Source organism: Camarhynchus parvulus, chromosome 3 (genome assembly GCF_901933205.1).
Source record: "Camarhynchus parvulus chromosome 3, STF_HiC, whole genome shotgun sequence".
Classification (NCBI taxonomy): domain Eukaryota; kingdom Metazoa; phylum Chordata; class Aves; order Passeriformes; family Thraupidae; genus Camarhynchus; species Camarhynchus parvulus.
The window spans coordinates 70,226,181-70,249,070 of record NC_044573.1 but is presented as its reverse complement, the minus strand read 5'-3'; the positions used below and the strand labels follow the sequence as shown (position 1 = coordinate 70,249,070).

General features: G+C 39.3%; 1 protein-coding gene across 1 annotated transcript in view; it reads left to right on the top strand.

Moving 5' to 3' along the window:
* MFSD2B (major facilitator superfamily domain containing 2B) overlaps positions 1–22,890 on the top strand; it is a 37,126-nt gene that overhangs the window by 3,417 nt on the left and 10,819 nt on the right. The window contains exons 2-9 of the mRNA XM_030945655.1: positions 1,915–2,031; positions 6,093–6,217; positions 9,639–9,762; positions 10,893–10,971; positions 14,942–15,111; positions 19,311–19,401; positions 19,496–19,617; positions 21,948–22,031. Coding sequence (XP_030801515.1) covers positions 1,915–2,031; positions 6,093–6,217; positions 9,639–9,762; positions 10,893–10,971; positions 14,942–15,111; positions 19,311–19,401; positions 19,496–19,617; positions 21,948–22,031 — 912 coding nt within the window. The remainder of the gene's footprint in view (positions 1–1,914; positions 2,032–6,092; positions 6,218–9,638; positions 9,763–10,892; positions 10,972–14,941; positions 15,112–19,310; positions 19,402–19,495; positions 19,618–21,947; positions 22,032–22,890) is intronic.

Here is a 22,890-nt window from a genome sequence, read left to right as displayed (position 1 = left end):
CCTGATTTCAGCTGAAAGTTATCTTGCTTGGGAAAGCAAACATTTAAAGTAATTTAATGACTAAAAAAAACCCAACCTTTAAAAAGGGATTGACTAAAAAATAAAAAAGTGAGACAAAGTTTTAAAGTACAAAGACCCTGGAGCAAAGCTCAAGGGGACAGCAATGAGTCAAGCAAGTTGTGTGGGCTCACAAGTCTAGTAAAGCTCATATTTATTCGTACTTATGTATGGAAAATGAAGAGTTACTTTGGACAGCAAATACATAGTCTGTTTGTTTTGTTTGCAATCTCTTATCAAATTAAATAGTATAATTGTTACTGTGAAGTCTGTCTTGTGACTGTTTATCACTTTTTTTTCCCCCTGCAAAGAAGAAAATTGCCAATGCAGTGAAAAATGAGGCCTACTATGGTGATAACATTTTGCAGTTCATGCCCTGACAGTGTCCACTTTCCTTGGGTGTAGTAATGGGATCCCACCCTGTCTTTTTCTGGGAAAACACAAAAAGGAAGGAGTCCTGATACTTGTGCTTGTTTGTTCACACCCACTCTGATAAAACAGTTCAAAGGGAAATGTTTAGATGATGAAAGGCATTGCCTAGAAATCTGAAACTTCTCAAAACTATTACAGAGTAAAGATGATGGGTTATTAAATTTAAAAATGTTCAGAAATTAGGTAATGTGTCAGAATATCATTGTAGTGGATTTCATTTTTTATCTCTATTTTTATCCCAATCTAACATAAGAATTAAGGGCTTGTGTAGTCAGCTCAGAGAGAAGACAGACCCAGGATTAATATTGCTGCTCCTCTTCATGTTTCTTGGCTCCTGTTGGCAGCAAATTTTAAAGAAAGACTGAAAGCCTCAAAGTTAAAAATTTGATTTGATGTATTGTCCCTCTGAAAGGAATACAGATTAACAAAGAGTCCCTTTCTTTCTTAATTTTGAATTTTATGGCATAAATTTAAATCTTACATTTTTTAAAGGCTTTCCAGTATCCTGGAACTTCTACTGTTGGCAAAAACCCTATGTTTTTCATTACAATCTCTATTAGAAACTGCCATTTTTGTATTTTAATTACTGGTATATACCCTTATCTTCAACATTTATCTTATTCTTATTTATCTGTTATATTTGAGAATACTCTTGCATGTTTGTGGTACTTTTCAAACATCAAATGACAAATGAGAGAGCACAGTTTAGCAGAATGTTTCAAATACACTTGGAGTGATTTCCTAAAAAAATCTTGGGCCCAAAATTACTTACCATATGAGGCCAATTTTCACAAAGATATAGAAAAGTCAAGTCAAAAGGGAGATATGCAAAGTCAAGTGATTTTGCCAGTGTCACACCGGCATTTTGTGACAAAGGAAGAAACAAAGCACAAATGTTTGGGATCTATTTGGTCTGTGGAACTTTCTGTGAATGTTGTTCAATTACTGTGATATGAGTGTATTTATCAATTATTATTATCTGAAAGGTTAATAAAGGAACTATTTTTTAAGGTACAAGTTTTCAACCTTTAAAAATATGAATTTAGCATTCAAAGACAAAACTAAGCTCAAATAATAGTGTAGCACTTCTCTGCTGCTTCTTGCTTGGTTGTAGACTTGTTTCCTTTTAATGGCTTGTGAGAGGAAGGTAGGTAAGCCTGAGGGTCATCACAACTCACTTTTAGAAACACTGTAATCTCTTTTCAGGTGCTGAATTAGAGAACAAACCCATTAAAAATCAAAGTAATGAGCACCCAAATGCTTGTTGATGATATGGGTTGAGGGCATACAGATTTATTAGTGGAATAGCTTTGAAGCAAATCCATTAAAGTGGTGTTAACTATAGACTTTAACCTTATCACTTATGTAGCTTTTGACTTGTGCACCTTGGTTTACTCATGGTTTGTTCTGCTTCCTCTCACACAGGGCCACAGGCTCTCGAGGTGCAGCAAGATCTGCTACGCCATAGGAGGGGCCCCAAACCAAGTGGCAGGGAGTGCTGCTTCCTTCTTCCTGCAGATCTACCTGCTAGACATAGCCCATGTAAGTAGCACAAGAAACATTTGCAGACTGTAGACTTCACTCTGATATTGTCAGACATGTCCCCAGAATGATAAAAGAGGAATTAGTTAAAAAATATTTTAAATTGTCTCATTGTCATTGCCTCTAGCTGTTCAGCATCCTGAAAACTGCATAAACTTGTCCAGAATTAATTTTTTCCCTCTACTTTTCTTTCTGTCTTGAGATGTCTGTTGTTCACTTTTAGTTTGGGATCATTATTAGAACTTTGGGTGCTGTAGAGCTCACACCCTTGCAGACACAAGGAAAAGCAGTTCTCAAAATTCAGTGTCAGAAGTCAAAGAGTGTAAGATAAGAGACATCTGAAAACATTAACAGCACCATGCTGAAGTTTTGTTCAATTGGTTTAGGTTAAACATCACTCCAGTTGCAACAAGTAGCCACCACAGTCTTAAGCTGTGCCATGGGAAATATAGGTTGGATATTAGGAAAAAGTTTTTTATTGAAAGAGTGATAAAGTTCTGGAATGGTCTGCCCAGGCAGGTGGTGGAGGTCTTTAAACACATCCCTGGATGTGTTTAAAAAAAGACTGGATGTGGCACTTGGTGCCATGGTTTAGTTGAGGTGTTGGGGCTGGGTTGGACTCAGTGTTCTTACAGGTCTCTTCCAGCCTAGTGATTCTGTGTGATTCTGTGATAATTTCACACAAATTTTTATTTGTTTTGTCTAAGGTAATTTTATGACGAATAAAGCTGAGTTATCCTTCCTGAGGGTTCTTTGCTCCCAGTGGCAGAAGCAGACCTGGCGAAACAAAGCATTAGGAGTCATCCCATTCATCTGACTTTCAGCTGCTCCAGCTAGATTTCAGAACAGCAGAGACACAAAGAAAATCAATCCATAAGCAATTTTTACTGTTTTATATTTTTTGTATCCATGCATGGTAACTAGGACAAGGTTCTAGGATAGAAAAAAGGGTTTTAGGGAGTTGAGGTCAAATTGCAAGGACTGTGTGAACAGCTCTGAAACTACAGGTGGGACTTCAGCACGGATGACTGTTCCTATTTTCTGGGAAAAACAGGAGGTTTTGGGTCAGATATCATTACTCATTTGCTGTCTAAAGACAGGATATTGTGACTGGAGGTGTCCAGAAGTTTGGGTTTATGTTTTTCCTACAAAAGTCTGATATTAACAGCTGACTTGTGACTTGATAAAATTTTCAACACAGTAAAGTGTGTTGTACAGCTGAGATCTTGAGTGTCTTGTTGAGATCAAAGTCACAAGATGTAGAAAAGGAGCCAGTTTTGGACAGCAGTGCCCAAGATGTCGAGTGGATAGTGTGGAATCTGAGGAGCTGGAGGAGGGAAAAGGAGCTTGGGGGGGCAGCAGGGAGGTGGAGCAGCTCTAACTAAAGCTGTTGCCCACTGACATCAAGGATGGCAGTACAAACCATTGGAGATGATGAAGCAGGAACTAAATGAGAAAGGCTCTAGCACTATTTCCCCAGGGTGCTTAGAAGTACGGCAATTTCCCCATTCTTTGCTTGTCACACAGACTGACAGCAAGGAACTGACAGCAAGGGACACAGTCTCTAAGCAAGGGATTGTTCCTTCATGTGTTTGTGTGTGGTGTCCAGAAAACTGGGATCCCATGCATGAATCTTTGGGCACTGCCTGAATAAGTGACATCAAAATAATTATTTTATTAACAAGCTTCTACTGAAACCAAATAATTTTGTTTAATGTTGGTAGTGATATACTCACACTTTCATTAAGGGGCTTAATTATTTGTTCCCTGATGGTTTAATTTGGTCTCTGAAGTAGTCCTGCAGGGACAGGATTTATTTTAAGGTCTGATAAATAGGTCTGAAATCCTGTGTTCTTTCCCACACATTTTCAGGGGAGAGAATGTAATTATATAGACACTACCTGGATTTATTTCTTGCCCACATAGAGAGCAGAATTCTTTTAGCTTCTTGAGAGAATGTAAAAGTCACCAAGTGTAATCTTTCATGAATAATCTGGATCTTTTCTAAGAAAATTGTATTTTCTATTAATTTTCTGTAACTTCCACTTTTTCAATTTGAATTCCTTGTTCCACATAAGTTACCTGTGTAGACTACAGACATAAATGGAATTCCAAACCACATGGGATCCTTGAGTCAAATTGCTAGAGGATACCAGAATTCTTTGATAAAAGGGTCCTGGTCTTTATTCCTTTCGAGATGGGAGAATTTAGCATATTTTATCTTGTACTTTATTAACACTGAGAAGTTTCTGGCATTGGTGCTGACAGACACTGTCTAGATTTAGGAGATAAGAAAATGCAGCCAAGGGATGTGTAAGCCAATACCAGTGATGAAGGCAGGGTGACCATACAGATTCCACTGCTAACATGAAAGAGATTTTGCTTTTTCCTCAAACCTTTCTTCCACAAAAAGTCCAAACAAAATACAAATCTGGAACTCACCTAATTTGTAGATTTTTGTTCTTGAACCCCTCAAAACTGCAGTATTTCAACCCCTGTATTTTCTGACTGCTATTTTGTGCTTATTTTGGCTGCTGTGTCTCTTGAGGAGCACTAGTGGCCTGTGGGCAGTCCTGGTGCAGCCCCCACAGTGAGTTTATCTCAGGGCTGGTGGGCTGCTTGCCACCCTTTGGTGGCTGTGGGAGGGTACAGGCCAGCTAGGGTGGATCAGCAAGAAGGTGGGACACTGTCCAGTGCTCATCCCAGCTCCATCCCACCACGCAGCAATGGAATGGAGAGCCGCTGTTGTTATCTGCTGGACACTGCCATTCCCTGTTTGCAGACTCTCTGGGGTGGAGTGTGTGTCTTGGAGCTGATGGTGACAGGAACATTGTCTGCCACTGCAATTTCACCTAATTTGGGTTAAAATGTAATGGGTGTGATGTTAGAAGTCTGTAGCACCTGCCTTTTGTGCTGGTCATCCAGGAGATTCAGAGATCACTGCTTCCTTCTTTCACCTCTGAGAGAACACCTACAGCAAATTCTGCAGGCAGGGCACCTGCACTAGCTGCATTCCTGGTGCTGGTGCCTGAGAGATATCATCCTTTGCAGGAAAGCAGGGGATACCTGCTCAAGCTTGGTGTTGCATCAGCTGTGTTTCCCAGGCCTTTGGAGCACTGAAATGTTGAAGCACAGACATGAAGGGACCTTGTCTGCTCTCACTGTTTAAGCCACAGAGACTCTTTCAGCAGCTTCTCTCAATAATTGATGTGAGGAACATTCACATTTATATAGGTTTTAGGACTATATTTGCAGTGACGTGAACACTGGGAAGAGAACCTACCTTTTCTAACCATTGTGTGATGGGAATTCCTAAGCTCTGTACAGATACATGTGAAAAAATAACTTCCTTGCCTGGGATAAACTGCATTTCTATATAGGCACTAAAGCATGGTCCACTTGGGTTAATTTCAAACGTTTTTCTACTTGGCCATTTTATTTTTATGTAATCCATGAACATTTTTGAAGTGAGATGTGATGGACGTGTGCTGGCAACTTTGATTTGAACAGATGTGCCTTACGCAATTCACTTGCCACTGCTCAGTCCCAGGTGGATAAAGTCTGTTGTGCAACAACCTCTACCTCAGCCACATGCCACCAGTTGGCAGCCTTATGATCTCAGGAGAGGAAAAAACATTGCTGCATGTAAACAGCCCCCTCTACCATTTTTTTAGATCAGGTAAAGATAACGATATGGGGAGATGGAGATGTGTGGGGGGAAAGCAAGAGGGTAATTACAGAGGGACTCTGTCATATTGTATGACTAAAACAAGGACTTTGCTATTTGACTGATTCATTTTCCTCATCCCAAACACATTCTGGATGTTTCCTTCCTTGCATTTTTCCCTTCTGATCCTTTAATGCACAACACCAATCTCAATGTCTCATTTGTTTGCTATGGGTAACCAATAGGAATTTCTATGACAGCAGCAGACGTGTTTTGTAAATGATCATTATTCTTTAAAACACTGAGGTGTTTTTTTTTCTGGAAAGTTGCTTTATGCTGTTTCATTGTATTGTGAAACAATAGCTCTTGTTTACTGTGTTCTGTCTACTTTCAGATTACTCCATTTCATGCCTCTCTGGTGCTGTTCATTGGCAAAGCCTCAGGTGCAGTTACTGATCCTGTTGCTGGCTTTTTTATTAGCAAAAGTAGATGGACAAAAATTGGCCGGCTCATGCCTTGGTAAGTAAAAATGTGTACATATATTTACATATATGTGTGAATATTGAATGTTGTGATCATACAGCCACCCCACTGAATTAGTCTCAGGGATTGTATTCATTCCACATATATAAAATAAAAATTAAAAATTGCCATGTCATCTTTAGCTTGTTCACACATGAAAACACAGAAGAGATTTTTTATCACTGGAGATGCAAACAATTAAGCCAAGAGACTATTTTTAGCAAAACTGGAAGCTGAGGTCTAAAACTTTCTTAAATATGTGGTTGAATTTTCATCTTTGTCTGGATTTGGTTAGTTTTACTTCAATCTTTCACTTCTATAAGTTCCAATAAGTTGGAAGAACTTATTTCTACTTATGTCCTAGAGTGACTTCACATCTCACAACCAACCCTCCAGGAGGTCCTGCTCAGGTCTTTCAGTTCAGGGAAGGATGCACAGCTGTAGAACAGATGTGTGCATGGGTGTGGAATAGATGTGACACCATGGCACCAAAGGGCTCAGCAGCCAGCCCTGCCATGGCACTGTGTGAGGTTCTTACCACTCATCACAGTCCTGCTTCTCTTACAGCCCATAATCAGAAAAGTTCATTAAAAAACCACCATGACTCTTGCAATGAGTCATGTAAGACTCTCATGAGTCATGAGATGCTGCAAGGTTTTGATTTTTTTGTGAAGGAAGTGTGTGATGTTTTGCTGTGACATCTTACCCATGTGCATGTGCTGTCCATGTGCTCCAAGGAGAGATTGGAGCAATGAATGTTGGCCATATAAGAATGAGATTGACAGGTGTGAAGCAAGAAAAATTGGAAAAGATTGAGCCATGCTAGAGGAACTCACCTATGCCACAGGGCATGTGTTGGTTTTTAGTATTTTGGAAGCCAAGGGGAGATTGATGACTTTGTGAAATAGGGAGTCTTTCATCATTTTATCTCATACATTATATGGATGTGTTTTAAATTAATTGCAAAATTTCAATTGATATAACCCACAAACTTGATTTACAACACAAATCTAGGAGTAAATGTGTCCTGAGCAAGGAAATTGAAATTTCAGGGAAAATGAGCACAGTTTTTAGCTGGTTCTCTTGTTGTTATACAGTTTTATGGCTACAGAAACTTGGCCATGGGCAGCTTATATCTGACGAAATAGAGAAGGCAAGTACTCGTTGGAAAAAGGCTGAGATCAGCTGCTCTTGGCCCAGTAAGCAGGGCCTTCAGGGTGAAGTTAAGCTTTTTGTCAAGACTCATGGGAAAAGAGGAGTTTACTGCTGTTTCTCTTTTCAAGATTTGGTTGGAGGCCAGGTAAGTGGTGTGGTTTTTAATGACCACTGAATTAACCAAGTAAAAAATCTACCCAAAAGGAAATTTTTTATACAAATGCCACTAGAAGTAGTCTGGTCCTTTTTTCCCTTTTTTTAAAGTTCTCTGAAAATGCAGCAAGTGCATGTGTTTACTGTTAGCATTACATTGATGTTAGAATGATTCCTGTTCTAGCACCAGCATGAACTTATCAGCCCTTTTCACTGTAAACCAGCTCCAGCACATCTTGCACTTCTTACAGAAAAAGTAACCTCACCTTTCATCAAACAGCTGCTCTTTACAGGAGGATTTTGTCTGGATTTTTTTGGTAACACTTATATTTTCATGGAAATTCTGTTCCTATGCTTTGAGAGTCAGGCAATATTTTTTTACAAAGCAAAAAAATGTGTCTTCCCTTAGCTTAAAAATACTTTAGTATTTTGAATTTTTTCTGACTTCTTAACAATCTAGAATGAAACAATGGATTTTTTTCAGTCAGAAAAGCTTGCCAGCAAAGCAAGAACCTTAGTAAGGGAAGTGAATGTTTATCACTTAATACTTAATACTGTCCTCAATACAACACAAAGTCATCGATCACTTATTTAATGGCTTTAAAAGGCAGAAGCAAACATTGACTTGAAATACTGGTCTAACATTTTATCAAAAGAGATAATAGCTGACAATCAGATATTCAGCAACTCCAGCAATGCTTTGAAAACTCCCTGACATTAGAGAGGAAAGGAAAATGTGGGAAAGGGGAGAACAATATCAAGAGGGTTGTTGCCAAAAAAGTTGCATGAAAAAGTGGCTGTGAAGACATTTAGTGTGATGACTGCCTGGACACCATCTGGAAGAGCTCATGCTTTTGGAAAGGAAGGTAGATTCCCTGAGATGTGTTAGGATTTTACCCTTGTTTATGTTTTCCATTGCTGTGGGTGAACTGTGGGCTGGGGACCAGAGGGGCAGAGAATACCAGAACCTGGCACTTTCCTGGTAAATGTTCAGCTCCCAGTGATGCTGTCCATCCCAAAGAGCAGTGTGGGAAAACCATTGTTTTACTAAACTATTTACCCACATTACTCTTTTGTATTCCAGGTTTTCAGTTCACGATTGCAAAATAATCAGCTGACCCCCAATGTCAGTAGTGCTGTTGTGAAGGGATTAATCTGTTTTCTCTTTTATGTGTTTGGAAATTTTTTTGTCAGGATCTTGGTCATCTAAATACATTGTTCAGTGCCTGATTTACAAGAATACAGGACAGGCCTGATGCTGCAGCTCAGACTTTTAGGAAATAATAGCATCTGACCAGTTCTGTATCATGGAGTTTCACAAATGCTATATGCCTGAAATAGGTTTCAGACTAATGTCATTAATTGCTGGTTAATGGCAATGTCTGGAGTATAAGTTTCTGTGGTTCTTCTTTTTAAGCCACCTTCCTCTCTGAAGATGATCCTTTTGTGTTTGAAGTGATAAGGAGTTAAATGGAGGAAATTATCATCTACCCAACTAGACACAGTGTAGGAGTTTTCATAACAGGTTGTCCTCTGTCTCTTTTGCTTTTTTGAGTGTTTTTAAATGTATCCACAGGTTCACATTTGCTTGAAGTAGCAGTAAAGAGACTAAGTTCAGGGAGAAACCAAAGACACTAAAATTAGAAGGGGGAATCTCAATAATAAGTAAACTCATGTAAAAATTTCTGGAGTATGCAAAAACATGATAAGAAATCTTAGTTTTTAGTGATTCTTTCTAATAAATGTGTAATCTGAGACATGTGCCAAGGAATGGTAATATAGGTGTGCTGTTACAGTGCATGTGAAAGGAAATTATGTCTCTTTGAGCGGGATATTAATTTAAGTGTAGCTCTTTTCTTTCAGGTTCGCTGGTGTTTTTTCCTCTTTATGAAAGTATTAATCTGTGTACTTATATATTTTATATTAATATTAATATATTTCATATTAATCTGTATTTAATGCACACTAAATTTTGATATTTAAAAGCATACATTACTGCAGTTAGAAAAACTGCACATAAATTGTGTTGTATTGATTATTAGCAGGAAAATTTAATGTGCTTTGCTATCATTATTTTAAGATTATTGATGTGTGTTAATTTTCTTCTCAGGGTGCTGGCATGTACACCCTTCACAGTAATCTCCTATTTTTTAATGTGGTACCTGCCTCCATTTGTCTCAGGAAGAGTTGCCTGGTATCTGACTTTCCACTGCCTTTTCCAAGCACTGACCACAGTAAGTAGATTACAGGTCATGATGTTCTCAGCAGGAACTTGCTTGTTGTCTGTCTATATTAGAGCATTCCTATTTGGTAAACTTGTTTTCACATTTTACTTCAACCTTTAGTGACTTGGTTGATGGTTTCTGCCAATGCTTTTTCTGGTAAATGAACTGCTAATTCATCCAGGTCACCTCCAGTGTCCTCAACTCATTCTTGTATAGATGTTCAGATTCCTAATTCCAGCTGGACATCCAACTTCTCATAACTTTTCTTCTCAGGAGCAGACGAGGTATTCCTATTAAGCTTGAATATTTCCCTAAGTCCTTTGTTTCCCCAGTAGAAAGATGGTCCAGAAGACATCCATAATTGTTTTAAATAATTTCTTTCCTCTTTCTTTTGAAAAAGAAACACAGGGTTTCCATGGCAGTTTTGAAAATGTACTCACGTGCCATTTTTGATGGAGGTGGACAGAAAAGCATTTTGTAAAAACATTGTGGGATGCAGAGTGCAAGACTCAAATTTGGCTACAGATTTCTGGGGTGGTGGGAACACCACAGAGAGCTTGGTTATTCAAGCAGGTTCATGTCCCAGTTCCACTTTGCGATGGTCTTAACTTATGCTTAAATTAAGGAGTGTGTGGCACAGTGGTGCTGAAAGACATAGTAGTTCTCACTATTATCTCCTGGATTTACATCATTAGACAGATGCTTGAAATATTTTGGGTATTTGTGCAGTCTTCTGGCTTGAATAAAGTGGAAAACGATATTTCTTCTTTATGGCTTTGCTTCCTGTTAGCTCAAGCTAGGAACACAGTAGTGTCCTAGTGCAAAGAAAGCAAAGTTCTTTTGAGGCTCTTGGTGAAGGATGTTTTCCCAAGGAAACTGAAGGAGCAAAACATTAAGGTAAACCCTCTGGGTATTTTATTATTTATTATTTGTATTCTGAAAGATACTGTTTTCCTTTTATATGCTTTTCAAACCAGAAAGAAAAGACAGGTCTTTGTGCTAAAAAATTGGTTGAGGGTTCCTTGTGTTCTGAATGAATGTTCTAAATTAATTCCAAGGTCCCATTAAACTATTTGCTTGGATATCAAAGGAATACAACAGTTTTACCCTGACAATTCCTATGTTCTTTCTTTCCATAGTTATTCCAAGTACCATACTCTGCCCTCACCATGTTTCTCAGCACGGACCAGAAGGACAGAGATTCTGCAACAGCATATAGTGAGTGTGATCTGGGCTCTCTCTTGGGGACTGGGGCTGAGTTTTATTGAAAATACTTCTTAATCTACAGGAAGTTCCTAGTGATTTTTGTCCCTAAACTGGACTTCTATAAGAATGTTTTAATATGTGATGAAAACTAATTTGTCTTCTAAGGAATTGCATTTTTCTAGTTAAATAAGAGACATTAATATTTAATTGTCTCAAATTGTCTCATCAGCTATAAATTCTTTTTGGTTTATTGCTAGCCAGAGGAAACAATAAAAAATCACTCCAAACCAAGTCAGGGTAAGGAATAATGATTTCATTTCAAGGTGATTTGTAGGGGAAAAACCAAGAAACATTCAATTAAAGAAAGTATGAAAGTAATTTTGAGGAGTTTGTTGTTTAGGTTTTGTTTGGGGTTTGTTGTTTTGTTCTGTCACCTTCTTTTTTTTAAGTTCATGTTTCCTTAGATTTATGTGTTTCATGTTATGAATTCAGATGCCAAACCTGTTTTCTCAGAAAAAAATATTTGAGAACTCATAGAACCAAGACACCTAACCTCACCAAAAAGGAAAGTAATTTTGTGTGCATGTTCACATCAACTGAAATATCTTTTTTCATTTCATCTGTGTTTTTTAAATTAATTCTAGCACACACCAGGTAGTTTAAAGGCAGATCTTGTTGTAATACAGCTAGCACTCTGAGTGTATTAGTTAAAAGAATGAGGCTTTCCAGACCATATCTCTGGCTCTTCAACAACTAAAAACAGACAAAATTTTAGCTTGGAAGCAAATCAATCAGACCAAAAAAAAGTACAGTGAAAATATTTTCAAGATTTCCTGTATAGATCATAAATTGAATGCAAGAACAGTTTCCTCCCCTCCTACTCTCTTCAGCTCTGTTCTCATGCCTTCTTTACTGTGTAACTGCATTAAGCAAGGTAAAGAGAAAAGAGTCAAATATTACATGTAAGACTTCTCTATGTCTTAACTTGTCCTGAAAGTGTTGTTTTAGAATATCTTTTAGGTATTTTTGTTGCATCTGTTTTGTCTTCCTGGGAAGATCCCTTCTCTCTTCCATTAGTCCTTTTAACTCTCAACATCCTTGATTATGTTGAGACCCACAGAGGCACAGTGAAATAGCAAGAGGAACTGAAAATGTAATGTCAAAAATTCTAGATATGACATCCCTTGAGCAACCCAATCCCTCTCCAGAGATAGGAACTGTTGTAATTTGCATTATTATCAACTATCTTTAAGAAAAAGTCTGAACTGGCAGTCACAGGACAGGACTAAACAGCAGGAGATTCCAGTTGTGTTATATTGTTTGGCACTGACTGTATTCTGAGTCATCTGGCCTAAATTCTGACTAAATCTACGTACCTAGTGTTTTCTATTGTCTGGTTTTATGTCTTCAGAGGCTCTGATCCAAATAAATGTGCTTTCTGATCTGCTAGTCCCATGCAGGGCTTCACAGGCATGTGAAACTTGTACTCATAAAAGCTGTTGAACTCTGTGGCTGAGAGGTGTCACACATTTATGGTGTCATTTATTGTTCGGAAAGGGTTTAACTTTTTAGTGTACATCTGTTCTCTGAACCAAATTAAGGTGATTTTGACTTTTCAAATGTTGGTCAACAATCATAGTTTTGACTTTTCAAATGTTGGTATTTTTGTGCATGTTGATATAATATTTGTTTGGAGCAAAGTGTTCTTGTAATGGTTATGCTTATGTGAGAACTTTTTCTTTACCTTTTCCTTTTTTGGTAAGTGTTTTACTTAAACACTTCTGCCTCTCTTTGGGCTTCATAGAGAATTCTTCCTGTTGATAGACTGTCTTGGATGCAGTCATTTGTTCAGGCATTTCTTCAGCTGTAAAAGAAAAACAGCTGTGTCATATGAAGTGTGCTCTTAAAAATAAGGTTGGGATCAGGGGATCCATTACCCTCTGCTGGAGACAAGCAGAACTGCTTATTATAAATTTTATTCTGCTGTTGCTATTGATGCAAGGTAGATAGAAATACTGGATTGCAAAGTTGCTTTAACATAACTCCTACTTACATTCTGGCCAAAATATAACCTACTTCAAGGTACAATCTGCTGGCAGATCAGTTTTCTTGGCTGATGTGGAAAGTAATACATCATAAATTCTGGGTACACGAGAACTTTGAAGGATACCTGTTCCTCATCTCTTGCTACTTCTTAGAAAATAGTTTCACAGTGGTTGTATTTCTGGTACCTCTAATGATGCTTCTGGGTTCTATTCCATACAAGTTCTTGATAAAATGCAGATGTAGAGCCCTAGACAAAGGTTATGAATGTGTAGGTGGTGTTTGAATGAAAGGTGTGATTTGAGTGCATTGCCTTTGCCCTGAGTTTGGAAGCTCTGCAACGCCCAACTGAGACCAGTTTGTGTCCAAACACTTCAGACCAGGTTGGAGTTAGATGTCCACCATCTGCCAGGATTTTTGTGTGCAAGGACTGAATTGCAACATTGCTGGTAAGATTGGATGTGAAGTTTGGGGAAGGGGCTTTTTTTTACTTCCCAGTGGTTTAAATTAATGTTGCATGGTGCCTCAGATTTTCCACTCATAAGCATTTTCAGTTTGGGAACAAAGTAGCAATGGTTTAAAAGGTCCAGGTCTCCTAGGGAGCCTCTCTCCCCTTTTCCTTACTGGATCTTGCATAGCTACACACGGCCTGCAGTGCTGCAGTGTCTGAACCCCTCACAATCTGTGTGCATTGCCCTCCCTTTAGATGGTGAAGTATTTTTATTCCTTTACAGGGACACACAAAAAGTTATGTGTCTGAGGTCACTGAAGGCTGTTATAGATCAGGGAACTTGAATAAACATGAACCTAGAAGCTTTTGAAACAGCTGTCACATCCCAGAGGGAGCATGATAACCACCAGGACACAACCTGCCCTGGAAGCATCCCTTCAGAATCCTCCATGGTGCTTCTCAGAAAGGAACATATGACCCTGGGAGCCACTGAAAGAGAAAAAATAGAAAAAAACCCTGAAGTTTGGGTCAATGAGAAGTCCATTCCCTCACAAACGGGAAGACTTTTCCCCCATCTTTAATCTGTTCATGCATTCAGCCCTAATGTATCTTTATGCAAAATGTGTAAAACGTCTCCGGAGCTAGGACAGGAATTCAGTTTATCTCCTGGCCATGGGGATGCTGGATATGGCCATGTTGCAGGGAAACAGGCACAGCAGGCTTGAAATCCCTCAGGGTGAGGAGGGTCTAGAACCCAAATTTCTCACCAGTTGCCTTAACAGAGCTGCAACGCCTGGTCAGGTTGTTGATTGATTTCACAAGATGGTTAGATTTCACATGGTTAGATTTTTGTTTTCCTAAGTGGAGGCTTCGGTTGTTTTTTTTTAGATGATCCCTTTTTCTGGTGAGAATTAGCGATCTGAATCGTTCTCTGAGGTTGAGGTAGATAGTTCTGCCTGACTCTGGCCTTAGGCAATTAAGAACAGCACCCGCTGTTTCCAAGAGCTTTGTAGCTGTACTATTTCCATAAACCTGAGACAAGTAACACTTAATTTTACAGTTGGAGGACTCAGAGGTCTGATTAGATAAGTGTTTCACAAGTTGCTGTCAAGTTTGAGATGAACAGTCTGATATCATGACTCCAAGTCCTACTTTGGAAAAAATGGCATTTAAAAAGTAGTTCCACTCTGGTCCTCAAGATGAAAGATCTCCGCATTATCCCCTTGTGGCTCCTAATCTCAGCATTCACATCTCTCATGCAGCTTGTATAGAAAAGGCTCTTTCATGGATGCTTCTTCTCAAACCTGATGAGAAAATGAATGACAAAACTCTCTGCCCTTGAAACTGTTCTATTACTGACCTTTCAGTTCTTCTGTTCTTGGCATTGCTCATTCCTGTAAGAGGAAATGATTTGATAACATTTCCCTTCAGTGAGAGAGATGAGCAAACTTCCCATCCTCAGTGCACATTTGTGCTTCCATTCTTTAGGAATGACCATGGAAGTGCTTGGGACCTTGATTGGAGCTTCACTTCAGGGGCAGATTGTGGCCAGTGCTCATGTCTCTCCCCACTGCACTGTGAATCCCTCAGTAAACACCACTGACTCCTGGCATGACACTCCCAGCATTCCAGACCCCTCAGATCCTCTGTCTCATCAAGTAAGTGTCTGTGAACACACTAAAATATCCTATGGAGAAGGGTGGGGATGTTTCTCTAATATCAGATCATATCCAGCAGGATGAGTGAGAACACAACTCCCTTGAAATCAGTGATGCTGGAGCTCAGGCAATGACCTTGTTGCAGACAATTCTTTCCATCTTTGCTGTCCTTGCAACCCCTCCTCAGTGTGACACCAGAATTTCTTCGAGGAGCTTTGCAGGAGGTGCCAAACCCATAAAGCAGCTGGGAGCAACATGGCCGCCCTTCCTTTTCACTAGGGGCTGATTTACAGTTTATAGAAGCTTAGTAAGGAAAGCACATTTTACCCCTCCAGAAATACTCCATCCAGTCCTGGGGTTCCCAGCACAAGAGAGACATGGATCTATTAGAGCAGAGCCAGAGGAGGGTCACAAAAATGGTCAGAAGGTTGGAGGACTCAGCATGGAGGAGACAAAATTCCAGGGAGAACTTATTGCAGCCTTTCAGTACAAAAAGGGGATTTTAAAGATGGAAGAAACTTTTAGCCAGAGTTTGTCATGACAGGACAAGAAGGAATGGTTTTAAACTAAAGAGGGTACATTTAGATTAGATATTAGGAAGATTTTTTTTTTTAAACAATGAGAGTGACAAGGTACTGGCACAGGTTGCCCAGAGAAGCTGTGACTGCCCCATTCCTGGAAGTGCTCAAGACCAGGTTGGATGTGGGTCAGAGTCTAGTCCAGTGGAAGATATCCCTGCCCATGGCAGAGGGTTGAAACGAGATGATCTTTGAGTGTCCCACACAACCCAAAGCATTCTATGATTCCATGAAAAAAGTGTGGCTACAGCAGGATCTTTCAGTTCAGCAACACTGATTTCCAGAGGAGGTACCACTGGAGATCTCCTGTACAGATTAATGGCAATTTTGTGAACAAAACCAAGTCCTATTTGCAATCTGTACTTTTGTGAAGGTACAAAGCACTGTTGAAAGTAAATGGTTGGTAACACCCCATTAGAGGGGGCAGATCTCAGTGGTTAACATGTGGAATGAACCTAGGGATCCATGATTGTTTATTTAATTTTCCATGACAGGCTTTTCCTGTAATTTTGCACAAATAATTTAATCTCCTCATACTTGAGTTTTATATTTTTTGAGAAACAAAGAAGGTTTTGTATCTGGGAGGAAAATGTAAAACCTGATCCAAACCTCAGTTAACACAATTTGATAGTCTTCCATTGTTTGCAGTGGTCTTGAAACAAGCCCTGAATTAAACAATTACATTGTGTAGGGGTTTTTTTTCCTATGTCACTTGTGAAATCAGCAGATTGTTGGTTCCAATTTACCAACTGCTGGATTCATCCTTTCTTTTTATACTTTCATCTGTTGCTCTGTCAGTGCAAGTACCAACCACTATATAAAATACTCTATGAAGAAGATTCCTTGACCTGAATCTAATCTCGAATTCTTGATGCAAATGAGGAAGTACATATTTGTGCTCTTCCTAATGCAGTGGAGTAGCTCCTATTATCATTCTTCAGCAGCAGTAAAATCACAAGCTAAGGTGTGTTTTTATCTATATTTTGGATTTGCATACTCTGGCATCAGCACTGGTGGTCCAGGAAGGGGAAAAAGCCTTGACTCCCCCCATTCCCAGACACAATTCTTTGCCTCTGTGCCACCTGATCCTTCTTTTTTTGGCTCAGGCTTCTCATAGATCTGATCTGGGCAGCAGTCTGAGGACAGCTGGGCTGCTTCTCTAGGTGGCCATGCCATTTTAGGGCTGAATAATGTGTTTTTGAAGATGTTTGTTTTGTAACTTGTGGTGTGTGCTTTGATGAGACACAGAACTTCATTCTGCCTCCCTTTTTGGCTTCTGGGACAATGGTTTGATGTAGAGCACTACTGTGTTTATTACACCTCTGTGAATTGTCAAGATGAGTAGCTTGAAAAGTCGTGGAGCAAGCTGAATTTCATTGCACAGCTGATTTCCTGTCTGAATCTACTTCAGACTAAAATCCCCAATTTCTATTTTGAAACCTCTGAAATGGCTTTCAAGGGGAAAAATATACACAATCTTGATTTATTTCCTTTCTGTTTGACCACATGTGCTTTCCTGTCCTTTTTGAGGTAGGAGGGAGATGGAGAAAGAAACTTCACAATGGGTTGAATATCAAGTAGTTTTTTATTTTGAAAAACTAGCAAAAATCCATAGCCTAAAGCAGCCACAGTTTGTACGTAGAGGCAATATCTTTCATTAAACTAGATACTAAAACTGGGAAATTATGGGAAAGCTTTTAGACACATTTTTCAGATCTGCAGAAGTTGCAGTGTGACTGGAAACCTGCCCTTTGTTCACACCACACTGCAGAATATGCACCTAATTAATTGCACAATAAAGAGGAGATCTTGATGGATCTTAATTTTGGTTGTATGGCTGATGGGCATTAAGTTATGAGTTGAGGCAAAACTAGATTAATTGAAGAATCTCCATCAGGAAATATTTAGACGAGGGCAAATCTTGACTTTCTTTTAGTGCCCGTCAGGAGTATGACCCTGACTCTTTTTGTCACAAGGACTAATTCTTAGCTGCTAAAGAGAACACCTAGTTTTAAAAAGCACTTAGTGAACAACTGGCATTATTTTTCTCCTTACTGAAAAAAAGAAGTGGAAGAAATAGTAATTTTTAAGCTCTCCTGAAGTTGTTACTATAAGCTTATGAATGGATCTTTATTACTGGAAACCAAACATGGGTATTGATGGAGTTGTGGATGGGCTAACAAGTTTTGTTCAGGATTACAGAATCTTATCTGGCCTACCATGAGTATCCTTGATGGTTTAAGCTCAAATTACATTTAATGATTGCCTGTGAAACATGACATTTAATTCAAATGCTTCAAGCAAATTAACAAATACATGAAAACAAAATATGAAAATCATAAAGGAGTCCTGTTACTATCCTTGTTTTTAATCTCCTTCTCTCCTGCCCCAGCTTCATTTTAGGCTGAAATAAGTTTGTTGAAGTGAATTCAGATAGCTCCACTACTGCACTCTGTATTCTGTGCAAGCCATGACCAACAGTGTGAAAGTACTCTGTGACTTAATTTATAGCTCTGATATAAGAAAATCCCAAACCTTTATTCCATACAAAGAATAGTTCTGCATTCCTTTATCTCACCAAGTTATTTTCTGAAATGTAAACATCTTAACAAAAGCTGTTTTCTTGAAAATTTTCTATTCTTACATGGTTCATCTGAATGCATTTGCACCTATACTAAGTGTCTTTTATTTTAAAGTACTTCCTTGTAATTGCATTTTTTTGCCAACTTCTTCTTAGACTTATGATAATTTCATCTACAATATATAACCAATAATTTGGAATTCAGTTTTCATATCAAGTAATCATTGTTTCATAAAGCTCTATAAGCTATCTTTGATAACACAGTATAAGGTAAATTATTACATCATACTAAAGCAAAATATTTTTTAAAGCTTTAATTCAAAGTCAGTGTAATCAGAGTTAGAAACAGTAAATGTGATCTGGTGGTGTGGGAGGTATCCTTGGAGGCTTTGCTCCTCTGGCTAAAAGGAAGCAAAGATTTCTGAATTTGCTTGGATATGTCAATAAATAACTGGGAAAACCAGCATGCAAAGTACCATACTCTCAAAACATCGGCATGTAAGTATGATATCTAAAATTCATTATTATCATCATGTGTCATTATTATCATTATGTGTAAATGCAGAAACTGTAGTAACTATGTTTACATCAGTACTGAGAACTCTCCCATACACCATGAAATTCCAGATTGCAGTCTGTGTAGCCAGATCAACTGGACTTACTGAAAATTAGAATGTCTCTGTGGATGATGCATGGTTTTGATTAGGTGACTGTGTATGTCTGTGGTTAGTCTCAACATAAGCAAATTTTTAAAACATTCAGGTTGCCAACACAGTAACCCTTTTGTTCACTGCTTCTTTTTTTTTTTTCCTCAAGAAATATATACTTATATGCCCTGAATTTATCCTAAGGCAGGTGTGGTTTATAAATGAACTGCAGAAGTGAACATTTTTTCAGAGAGGCAGCAGATGCGTTTGGCTGCATGCAGATGGGCATTTCTTCATTTGCAGGTGGCTTACCAAAAAGGGACTGAAATTTTCATAATGACTTGTCATTCTCCTGTCAAAATTTCAAATGTCTTTTTTTTTTCCTTTTGAAAGGCAAAAGTTTACATGATTGCAGCTGGGGTCATAGCAGGTGTGTATCTCCTTGGAATTGTCGTTCTTTTTCTTGGAGTAAAGGAAAGGGATGGTAAGTTATATTTAAATATGCCTCAATTTAATGCTAGTTATTTCAAATTCCCTTATTGAAAAGGTTTTTATTTTATGTATTCTGCTTCTCTTAGATCCTTATGCCTTAAATTCAGACAGAGCAATTCCTTTTTGTAAGGGGCTTGCACTCACCATGAAGCATGGTCCATATGTGAAGCTTACAGCTTCATTTCTTCTCATCTCAACAGCAGTTCAGGTAACTTCAGACCTTCTCAGTCTGTCTGTTGGCCTCATTCCACTCCCAGCATGGGGGAGTCTGAAATGCAAATAACCTTTGGCTGGTGACTGGAGGGGTGATCTGGGGGGTGTTGCCTTCCCCTGTAAATCAGTAGGGAACCAGAATCCTCTTCTGGTGCCTGGGGTCCTGTGTGGCTGGAGATTGTTCTTACAAAGGAGGAGCAAAGCCAAAGTCATGACCATTTAAAGACTTTTTTTTTCTTTCTGTTCTTTTTTTTTTTTCATAAAAGGTGAAGAACTAGTCCTAGTGACCCAGTCTGGGTCATTCTGTGTTATCCATGCACAGTCTCCTGTGGTTTCAGCTGCTTAGAGAATGCTTTTTCTCTTCTGTCTGTTCCTCTCTGTGTGCTCTGTTTAAACTGTTGCCCCTCTCCTTTGTGGAGGTGACTGCTCTCAGATAGTGGCTGAACTGGGTCTTGTGGAGTCTTTTGTGGTGAAAGGCATTAGGTCAGAGTAAGAAGGCATTCAGAGGCAGGAGGTCTCACCTGTGTCAGAGTTGGGTAGAGCTCATTTTGAAATGAGGACCTGCAATTGGATGTGGCTCTCACAAAAAGATGTGGTGCATTCTCCCATGGAGAGGAGCTGTAGAAAAGCCACTCAGTAAGAAACCCTCACTCCCCATAAGTACAGCAGGCTTTTTAAGGCTGACTTTTAGCACATGCTCAATTCAGTAAATATATTATTATACTCTGAACTTGTACATATCAGTTGAAGTTTGCTTTATTTCGGAAAGCAAATAATTATCTCATTTTTGCCAAGAGACTCTTAGTCACGTGAACCATTGATCAAGGGAATAGCAGGACAGAAGGCAAGAAAATTACATGTGAGAGGGCAGTGCTGTGCTCACCAGCAGTCCTGGTGAATTATTAAGTTCCTTGGAAGGACTGCTTAAAAGTTTGTTTGCCAAAGAAGCACTGAACTTTTTTGTTGGCCTGGATTTGGGCACAGCATCTGCTAGTCCTTGCTGGAATACCCAAGGGTGAGAAACAATAACAGAAGTTATTTCTGCTCATGTCTGGGATCTGCAGGTACTGTGAGCAGCTGCAGAGACAGGGAGAAGATGAAAGATGAAAGGTCCCTTATTGTCCACATCCTTCCAGCATCCACACAGCCAGCAGGGATACAGAGCACATCTGGTTGCTGGCAGCCAGCTACTTGCTGACAGCACCCAGAGAGGAAGAGATCATCTGTCAGTCCATATCTCTCTGTTTTGCTGTTTGTGCAGACTGAAGGGAAGGTGTGAGGGGAGGCAGAAGCTGGAAGTTCTGTTACTCCAGTTGAGCCAGCATGAGCAACCCTTGCTGCTGTTACTCAAGGGAGGGACACTGATTTTGTGGAATTTAGAGAGTGGATTACTGCTCAGCAAAAGGAAAATAGGCAGGTAAAGATGCATTGGCTGTAATTCCAGAGTGTGATATCCTGTGTCTAAAATTAGGGCAGCATAAACAGGGACACAAACTAGGGAAGGGTTTTGTGGCAATAGAGACAGGATACAACCTTTTGGATATCCTAATTTGTACACAGGTGATTGGCCACCTGTAATCTACAAGCACACAAAGGGAGCAAGAATTGATCATGCTGCTGTGGCATGAGTATTAAATCCTCCTCTGTCACTCTGCTTCTGCAGAATTGCTGGAGCTGGCCCTCTATCATATTCTGGTGTTCAGAATCCCCCTGAGTTCTGCAGATGCGTGGCGGTGGCAGTGGCTTCACCTGTCATATAACACAGTGCAGTTAGATCCTCCCATCTGCTGAGGATTCAGATGTAGGGAGATATCTGACCCAAAGCTACACTTCATAGCTGAGGGTACATACAAAACCAGCTGCTTTAGTACAGGAAGTTGGCAGGAGTGTTATTACAGCTGAAACGTTACTTGTTTTGGAGTCAGAGCTTCTGGAGAAAGATTTATAGCCTTGCTGGGGAAGAGAAAGGGGAGTTTCTTGCAGTAGCCTGCAGCTGAGACAACACAAGGCACCTGGGACATGGGGAATAAAGCCTCGAGACAGAATCCTTTCATAGGGCCATTTCTGTTCTGGTCAATTTTGTGCTCTGTCAGGTGTGGCTTACCTCTTGCTTGCCCCAGCATTACTGGCATTTTATTCCAGTGATAATGGGACAATTAATGCTTCTTTAAAGTGTTGCAAACAAGGAAGAATGAGACTCCCAAACTCTACATTTAACAAATCAGTCACGACTATATTTAACTAACATGGAGTGTGATGAAATTTTTGTCTTTTTAAAATTTTCCTTTGTCTTTTGGTGGTCACCAAATGTCTTAAATTCAACAGCTGGAGCAGGGAAACTTTGTCCTGTTCTGCACTCACGCTGCCGGCCTCCGCAATCACTTCCAGTATCTGGTGGTGACCATCTTGGTGAGTTGCACTTCTCTTCCAAAGTTACCTGGGCTTTGGCACAAAATTACAGAAGGCAAGAAGAGTTTTGTGTCTCAGCAGAGCTGTTAGGAAGCAACACTATCTTTTTCATTGTCTGTTTGAAGTAAAGCTGATGTTCCCTACTGCACTTCTAAAAAAATAGTGGTTTGGAGCTTTTAACTCATTCCTTGTTGTTTTTACCTGTAAGCCACAGCTTCTATAAAAGGCAGAAGCTGCTTCTAGAATGGAGGTTTGGAATTTTACCTCCTTTATCCCTTTCCCCAGTCCTATGTGCTGAAAATTAAACAACTTCAATTTGCATATTCATACACACGACTCCTCTGGGCTAGGCAGCTTGCAAGGATAAATATTTAAAATACCCAGAAATACGAAGATTCCTCTCTAGAGCAATTGGCATTGTGACAAAAAGAACCTATTACAGAATCTTTTTTCTTAACATGAAGTAGTAGAATTCTGCTTGTTTAGGTGATACGTATCCTTTCCCACATTATAAGACATATCTTTTCCAAACCCATTAAAACTAAGATGTCGGAGAGCAAAAGAGGAGTTCTAAATATCTTAAGCCTCTGCAAGTGATGGTCATCAAGAAGAGAGACAAGAGACAGCAGAGTTAAAGTAAGTAAAGACTGAAATATAACTAACAATTAGATGTCATTTAAATAAAGGTCAAGTGTAAGGCTGCCATTAGTAGCAGTACTTCAGTGCATAGGTGCTACATTGCTTGTGGTTGTTGCTGCTAGGGGTGAGTATTTCAGTGTCTGAAACAATAATGTCAACTGCAAGCAACTATTTCTCTTACAGATTGCTCCTAAGAAGGGACACACAGTATGGAATGTAC